At 43.4% G+C, this 9,249-nt stretch overlaps 1 protein-coding gene across 2 annotated transcripts in view; it reads right to left on the reverse strand.

The window, feature by feature from the left end:
• Positions 1-8,971, reverse strand: part of DYNC2I2 (dynein 2 intermediate chain 2) — a 35,955-nt gene extending 26,984 nt beyond the window's left edge. The window contains exons 1-4 of one of the 2 annotated variants that reach the window (XM_073541119.1): positions 8,865-8,971; positions 4,017-4,274; positions 3,341-3,450; positions 2,750-2,907 (exon numbers count right to left, since the gene is read on the reverse strand). In XM_073541119.1, the coding sequence (XP_073397220.1) occupies positions 2,750-2,907; positions 3,341-3,450; positions 4,017-4,097 (349 nt within the window). In that variant the 5' untranslated portion in view covers positions 4,098-4,274; positions 8,865-8,971. Of the gene's footprint in view, positions 1-2,749; positions 2,908-3,340; positions 3,451-4,016; positions 4,275-8,750 lie in introns of both variants that reach the window. The other variant, XM_073541118.1, reaches the window with a different exon arrangement.
• Between the last annotated feature and the right edge of the window lie 278 nt (positions 8,972-9,249).

Consider the following 9,249-nt stretch of genomic DNA (forward strand, 5'->3'; position numbering starts at 1 on the left):
TGTATAGGAAGTATCGGGAGATACTAGCGCCTCTTTTGCTAAAAGTGTTTCGTGAGATTTGGGAGTGGGGATGCATGCCGGAATCCTTTTATGAGGCCAATATAATAGTTCTGAAAAAGGAGGGGAAGAACCCTTTGGATTGTGGATCTTACCGCCCTATATCATTAGTAAATGTAGATTATAAGATCTTTACGAAAATTTTGGCCAACAGGTTGAACTCAGTCATATTAGACCTCATACACTCTGACCAAACTGGCTTTATGCCTGGTAAGAGCACTTCCATCAATATTAGACGAGTCCAGTCGGTTGTCCAATATAGCTCTCTGGTGTCGGATAATGAATGGGCATTGGCATCGCTGGATGCGGCCAAGGCCTTTGACTCTCTTGAGTGGCCTTTTCTTCATACGTATTTGCAGAGATATGGATTCGGAGATAAATTTCAAAAATGGGTCAGTATATTATACATGAAGCCTAGGACCCGAGTCATCGTAAATAGCTCCATATCTGAATCCTTTTCATTGCATAGGGGAACTCGCCAGGGGTTCCCCCTTTCTCCGGCCATCGAAGCACTGGCAATTCGTATTAGATCAACCCCTAATAGAGCTGGGATAGAAATAGCGGGTCAAATTGATACCATAGGCCTATATGCTGATAATATGGTTATATTTATGGACAAAGCGGAGGAAACCCTGGCGAGAGTGATCACCACTGTAAACAAATTTGTTAAATATTCTGGCCTATATATAAATTGGGAGAAATCTGCTTTGATGCCTCTTTCCCACTCTCCAATGCCACGACTTGAAATTCTCTCATCACTGCCCATTGTAACCAGTTTCAAGTATCTGGGTATCCATATTTCCCAAGACAGTGAGTTCGATCTGCAACTTAATATACATCCACTGCTGGAGATGGTTAAGGCCAAATTCTTGATCTGGGGTAAACTTCCGTTGTCTGTGGCTGGATGTATTAATTTAATTATAATGATATTACTCCCCAAGCTTAGTTACTTTCTCCAACATAGTGCTGTAGTGGTGCCCAGATCCTTTTTTGCTAATCTGAATTCCCAGATCACATCTTTCATATGGGGGAAGACAAGGCCCAAACTCAAACTATACACTTTGCAAAGACCTAAGAAGGGAGGGGGGGCAGCGTTACCCGATTTCTTTCTATATTATTTGGCCGGACAGGCAAAAGCCATAAGCACATGGATGTCCGGTGGTCACCTTCCTAATTCTGAGGATCATCTACTTCATACTGCACAGGTTGGTTGCCCGCTGGGTTTTTTTGGAAATGAGGAAAATAAATGTCCCACGGTTGTTGCCCCTGCTTCGTCTGGCACGGTCGGTGTGGAAACAGATTAAAAGGGTGGTTGGATTTGAGGATATCATAGCTGAGATGCCTCTGTGGAATAATGGTTACCTTCCAGCGTTACTCGAACACCCATCTGCTGAGTTTTGGGCTCAATATAATGTTTACATGATAGGCGATCTGTATGATCGTGGAACTCTGGTATCTTTTGAACAACTACAAGTTAATCGCAATGTCCCGAGATCCCAGTTTTTTCGGTATCTACAACTGAGGTCAGCTATTCAATCGCATATAAGATCTGTAGGTATAGACACTTATTTCATCTCTACCCTTGATAGGGATCCTTAAGTCCCACGGCCCCCAAGGTCTCATCTTCTCTCTATACACATATATGTTGTCAGTGGGGACAGGACCTGCTATAGACTCTTAAGAAAAAATGGGAGAGGCTCATCCCGAATGTGCAAGGAGAGGAGTGGGAAGAAATATTAGCGTCCTCAATTAAGGTGTCTCCATCTGTTAATAATAGGATGATACAATTATATATTATAAATCAATCATATTTAACTCCAACTCGACTCTTTAAGGTGGGCCGATACCAATCATCGGAATGTTTGAGGTGTCATTCAATAGATGCAGACTTTATCCATATGATCTGGTGCTGTCCTGTCGTTGCACAATATTGGAAGGAGGTGACATCATTATTAACATCCTTGGTACAAATTCCTGTTCCCCTTGAACCGCTGATCTGTCTGTTTGGGGTCCGGGATGAGGAGACATGGGATCAATATGTTGGGATTTTTCTTCGGGAGACATTGTTTATGGCACGAAAGGTACTGGCATTGCGGTGGATGGGAGGTTCATCACCGTCTCTTGGGTCCTGGGTAAATTTAGTGAACTCGATCATCCCATATGAACGCACACTATATCAAAATAGAGGGTGCCCGGGTAAATTTGAAAAGTTCTGGGAGAGGTGGAATTCCTCTCACCTTACTTTGCAGAGTGGAGATGTCGCATAATAAAGGATTAATGGTGTGGAAGTAGGCTGCGGAATAGCTTAGTTTAGGTTTATGTTTTTTGGAGATGTAGATGCGGCTTAAAAGTCAAGCAGATCTCATTATTCAAGTAATAATACAAGACCATTGTGATTTAAATGACATTATATTTTGCTTTAATCTGTATACAACTGGTACGCACATTTTGCTTTATATTTTCATATCATATGAACATATATATATTTTGTATTATGTTTAACATTATTTACCAGTATGTATATTGTATACCTGTTTATGACTTAATAAACGAATTTAAAAAAAAAAATATATATATACTTCTGGTCATTAAGGGGTTAATCTCGCAGTTGAGAAGCAATCAGGGCAGGCAGCTGTAGGGGGCAGCACTTATATCTATAATGTACACCCAAGTGTCATACATATGCACCTACCGGCTATAAGAGAAGGCCTGGAAGGATGAAATGCCAGACACATGACTGAACTGGGTACATCTAGGATAACATCGGGATGAGTGGGGTTAAAGCCTCGTCGGTCCAGATTCCATGTGCACACATAGGACTTCTCGGTGCTCCAGTCTCCGTCTCCTAACCTGATGATGGCCAAGAGGAAATCGAGAAAAAAAATGTGAGAAAACAAAATATATCCAAGGAAAAGGAATGGTTTGCTTTACTACAGAAAAAGCAAGCCGCAAATCACTGAAAACTGCTGGATGCTCTGCTGAGTCCATCACCCGCATCCATCTGCAACATTTTCTCCTTTCTTCTGATCATAAATCTAAGTTTAAATCCAAATTTAATTAGATTAGAAATGGACATGGATCCATGTTAAGCTCTGGAGATGGAGCTGATAGGGAGTCCCAGCTTTCAGGACTAACCATGATCAGCATGGAGCAGCTTGCAATGTATTGTTACATATGTAAGCCGCAGAAGCACAATGAGTGCAACCTAAAAGAAGATGCCCATAGTCTGCAACACTGGCTATCCTAAACAACAGCTGTTAAGGCTCACATATCACTACCTCACCTGCCGTAGGAACAAGCAATGACAGATCCCGTGGCGTTCCAGGTAACACTGGTGACTTGAAAATTTTCAGCCACTGCATCAGGATACTGTAGACTCTGCAAGCAGGACACCTGTATATACAAACGGGGGAAGGACAAATGAAGAGATGTCACTTCCAGGCTGCAGAAATCCTTCATCATTCCCAGGCTCTATACAGATACTCCTATCAATTACCGTGTACATACTTATTATGCACGCTCGTCTTGGATGAGTGTGCATGTGTTCTGAATGAGAAAAGGGCAGAAAGCCGCAGCCAGACACCTATAGAGGATGCCTATTTTTGCTGAGAACAACAGCCCAAACCTTCAATCAGCCGCTCGGTTCAGACAACATTAATCAACTGTGTATGGGCAGCGAATCCGTGTGTGCATGTGTACGGGGGGCGTCGAGAGTGATAGCTGTCAGTACAGGTTAGCTAAGGACTCACTGATATGTCATTTGATTCATGCTGTCCAAACCTCAGTCATTATGTGAACTGATGTGACTCCATACACTATATACATCTGGTCACCGCTTATACCATAAATGGTAGATCAGTGAGGGTGCTGGGTGTCAGACCCCCACTAATGTGATACTGATGACCTATCCTGTAGATAAGTCATCGATATCCCAGTCCAGGAAAACGCTGTTTAATTACCTGTGGGTTCTGTTCCTCCCATGTCACTTCAAAGCCATCAAAAGCATGACTTCTCCAATTCTTCTTCAGCTCTCGGATCATGTCGTCTTCCACGCGTTTCAGAAACTTTCCTACATCAGGGTAATCCAGAAGAGGTCCAAGGTCGATATCTAGAACTCGCTGATCCTGCTTCCACTCGGTCTGTGTGCCGGCCTCACTAGCTTCATGCACCTGCACAGAGGACTCCTTACTGGCAATAGGACGTGTCTGGCAGCTTCTCTGAAGAAAGAGAGAAACACACTTACATCAGGAACACATAGGAAATAGAACTAGAAATGGTATGGAAATTAGCTATAGCACCAACATATACTGCAGTGCTGTACAAAGAATGTAATCACTCATCAGTTATTGTCTGCAGTGTCTAATCTACACAAAAAGACCAGATCAAAGTATGTAGCATCTGGAGAGGTATGCGAACTAGAGAACCCACAGTATATCCACCTAAAGCGAATGTCTCTCAGAAATTGACCTAATATTTAAACCAGTTTTTTGTGTTACATATAGTTTTGATTTGGGCATTTCTTTTTTCAATTCACTTTATTAAAAAACAAAATTAATAATCTTGGAATATTAACACTGGCAACTGGGGCTCAAATTTCCTATTCCTTCCAGAAAAGTTTTCAGCAGACTCCTTATTATCAGAGGCAGGATTACAATGACTGATAACACCTCTATGTACAGTAGAAAACACAGGATCCACAATAAGTTATGTCACAGCTCACCTTCTCCTCCTGTCCAATGACTGATAACACCTCTATATATACAGTAGATAACACAGGGTCCACCATTCACAAAAGGTGATGTCACAGCTCACCTCCTCCTCCTGTCCAATGACTGATAACACCTCTATGTACAGTAGACAACACAGGATCCACAATTCACAATAGGTCGATGTCACAGCTCACCTCCTCCACCTCCTGTACAATGACTGATAACACCTCTACATACAGTAGATTATGTAGGAATCACCATTCACAAAAGGCGATGTCACAGATCACCTCCTCCTGTCCAATGACTGATAACACCTCTATATACAGTAGATAACACAGGGTCCACCATTCACAAAAGGTGATGTCACAGCTCACCTCCTCCTCCTGTCCAATGACTGATAACACCTCTATGTACAGTAGACAACACAGGATCCACAATAGGTCGATGTCACAGCTCACCTCCTCCACCTCCTGTACAATGACTGATAACACCTCTACATACAGTAGATAACACAGGATTCACCATTCACAATAGGTGATGTCACAGATCACCTCATCCACCTTCTGTACAATGACTGATAACACCTCTATATACAGAAGATAACACAGGATCCACCATTCACAATAGGTGATGTCACAGCTCACCTCCTCCTGTACAATGACTGATGAAATGAAGATAGACTAAGGAATGCAAATACTAAAAAGTATATCAATTTATTAACAAATTGTTAAAAACAGAGCAAAAAACACAATAATGAACATGAGTGTGGGTGAGGAAACTAATAATTAACTAAGAATGCCATAGCAGCTTTTTGGAAAGAAAAATCTGTTCCAGTTATAAGTGATATCATTGATAAGATTAATCTTCACAATTCTTATGAAAGGTGCCATGCAATTAATTACTAACAACTATTATGCTTCTTACCATAAAAGATGGGAATCTTGGCTCAACTACAATTCTTAAGCTTTTTATTTTATTTTTACTTTTCTTCAAATTTAAACGGATTGTGTATTTGAATTTGTTCGGAATACTACTCTAAACGCCTATCCGCATCTGAGTGGTTATAAATACTACTAATATACCCTTTCCCTCTTCCCTTGAATATTCCCCAATAAAACATTTTTTTCCTTACCCTTTTACCAAATTCCCCTTCCTATCCCATATACTGTATTATATATTAAAATGTTCAATAAAAATTGTTTGAAAAAGGAAACAGTTAGGCTGTGTGCACACGTTGCATTTTTTTAAGCGTTTCCGCAGCGTTTGTGCCGGCTCAGACACTGCAGAAATGCTTACAAGAAGCTTCAAATTCATTTGCATGCGCTTTTGGCTTTTTGTGCCAATGCATGCGTTTTTAAACGCTCAGGAATCGCTTAGCGGCTAAAAACGCAGCATGCTCATTAATTTCCGCATAGCTGAGCGTTTTTAGCATTCCCCCAATGTTTCCAGAAATCGCGTGTCAAAAACGCATCAAAAACGCGCATCTTTTGTGCAAAAAACGCACAAGAAACGCACGGAAAAAAGACGCGCGTTTTCTGGGAAGGGGATCAGTTTCCTGTGCGTTTAAAAACGCTAACGTGGGCACATAGCCTAATAATGGCCCGGAGGAATAATCCGACATTTACACTGGAACTTTCTATTAGCAAGGCACAGGATCCACCATTCACAATAGGTGATGTCACAGCTCACCACCTCCTCCTGTAAAATGACTGATAACACCTCTATACACAGTAGATAACACAGGGTCCACCATTCACAATAGGTGATGTCACAGCTCACCACCTCCTGTACAATGACTGATAACACCTCTATACACAGTAGAAAACACAGAATCCACCATTCACAATAGGTGGTCACAGCTCACCACCTCCTGTACAATGACTGATAACACCTCTATACACAGTAGATAGCCCAGGATCCACCATTCACAATAGGTGATGTCACAGCTCACCTCCTGTACAATGACTGATAACACCTCTATATACAGTAGATAGCACAGGATCCACCATTCACTACAGGTGATGTCACAGCTCACCTCCTCCTCCTGTACAAAGACTGATAACACCTCTATATACATATACCATTTATACAGATACTGATATGAGGGGATAGTTATGGCTGTCACTATTAGGTGTCACCCAGCTGACATTGTTAAGGGGGTCTTCTGACGGTCACTACACCTTGTACAGGAACGAGGGTCCTGTCCTCTGTCATTATTATGAGTTACTGTGGCTGGTATTGTTATGGGGGTTCTATGACTGTCACTATTATGTGGCGCTATGTCTGTTATGGAGGTGCTCTGACTGCCACTGTGGCTGTTATGGGGGGGTCTCTGACTGTCACTGTTGTGTATCACTATGGCTGTTATTGGGTGTCTCTGACTGTCACTATTATGCGGCACTATGTTTGTTACGGGGATGCTCTGACAGTCACTATTATGTGTCAGTATGGTTGTTATGGAGGGTCCCTGACTGTCATTATGTGTTGCTATGGCTGTTTTGGGGGGTCTCTGATGGTCACTATTATGTGTCACTATGGTTGTTATGGGGGTCTCTGACTGTCATTGTTATGTGTTGGTATGGCTGTTTTGGGGTGAGGGGTCTCTGATGGTCACTATTATGTGTCACTATGGTTGTTATGGGGGGTCTCTAACTGCCACAGTGGTTGTTATGGGAGTCTCTGTCACTATTATGTGTCACTATCGTTGTTATGGGGGTCTCTGACTGTCATTTATGTTTCATTATGGCTGTTATGGGGGTCTCTGACTGTCACTATGGCTGTTATGGGGGGTCTCTGACTGTCACTATGGCTGTTATGGGGGTCTCGGTCACTGTTATGTGTCACTATGGCAGTTATGGGGGGTCTCTGACTGTCACTATGGCTGTTATGGGGAGGCTCTGTCACTGTTATGTGTCACTATGGCTGTTATGGGGGGTCTCTGAATCACTATGGCTGTTATGGGGGTCTCTGTCACTGTTATGTGTCACTATGGCTGTTATGGGGGGTCTCTGAATCACTATGGCTGTTATGGGGGTCTCTGTCACTGTTATGTGTCACTATGGCTGTTATGGGGGGTCTCTGAATCACTATGGCTGTTATGGGGGTCTCTGTCACTGTTATGTGTCACTATGGCAGTTATGGGGGGTCTCTGACTGTCACTATGGCTGTTATGGGGAGGCTCTGTCACTGTTATGTGTCACTATGGCTGTTATGGGGGGTCTCTGACTGTCACTATGGCTGTTATGGGGGTCTCGGTCACTGTTATGTGTCACTATGGCAGTTATGGGGGGTCTCTGACTGTCACTATGGCTGTTATGGGGGTCTCTGTCACTGTTATGTGTCACTATGGCTGTTATGGGGGGTCTCTGAATCACTATGGCTGTTATGGGGGTCTCTGTCACTGTTATGTGTCACTATGGCAGTTATGGGGGGTCTCTGACTGTCACTATGGCTGTTATGGGGAGGCTCTGTCACTGTTATGTGTCACTATGGCTGTTATGGGGGGTCTCTGACTGTCACTATGGCTGTTATGGGGGTCTCGGTCACTGTTATGTGTCACTATGGCAGTTATGGGGGGTCTCTGACTGTCACTATGGCTGTTATGGGGAGGCTCTGTCACTGTTATGTGTCACTATGGCTGTTATGGGGGGTCTCTGAATCACTATGGCTGTTATGGGGGTCTCTGTCACTGTTATGTGTCACTATGGCTGTTATGGGGGTCTCTGAATCACTATGGCTGTTATGGGGGTCTCTGTCACTGTTATGTGTCACTATGGCTGTTATGGGGGTCTCTGAATCACTATGGCTGTTATGGGGGTCTCTGTCACTGTTATGTGTCACTATGGCAGTTATGGGGGGTCTCTGACTGTCACTATGGCTGTTATGTGGAGGCTCTGTCACTGTTATGTGTCACTATGGCTGTTATGGGTGTACTCTGATGGGGTCTCCCCCCATGGCCCGGTCCGGGTGACTGGAATAACTCACGGAGTCACATCTCGCCCCCTGCGATTTCCTCCACACAGACTCCGCCGACACCACATCTGTGACCTCATCTACGAAGCTCATGGTCCGAGCGCGTCACCGGCGGTCACCACTCACCGATGGCCCAGGTTACCTCGGCAACCACAAGCTGGTACTAGCGGCGCAGCTAATGACGTCAACAGCGCGACATCTTGCTGCGCCTACCGCCTCCACACCAGGTTATTCCTAATTTTATTCTTCATCTGAAAACTGAAGACTTGTGAAATACAGAGAAAACCAATACATCTGCAGGACAAGCAAAATTTGCAGAACTACGCGTTTTAAGTACGCCATTGAAGAAAGTCACCTCTAATGACACACCGGTCGCCATCTTTAAAATGGGCAGCCTCATAAGACCCGAGTAGTCGTATCGAGATGGACATGTTGAGTGTTCAAACACCGTAGTCCTTACATCCATCGACAAGTTCGTGAAAGAAAAAATAGCTTTGAATGATATTATTGG

Source organism: Dendrobates tinctorius, unplaced genomic scaffold (assembly GCF_039654945.1).
Source record: "Dendrobates tinctorius isolate UK_male_01 unplaced genomic scaffold, ASM3965494v1 ptg000120l, whole genome shotgun sequence".
Taxonomy (NCBI): domain Eukaryota; kingdom Metazoa; phylum Chordata; class Amphibia; order Anura; family Dendrobatidae; genus Dendrobates; species Dendrobates tinctorius.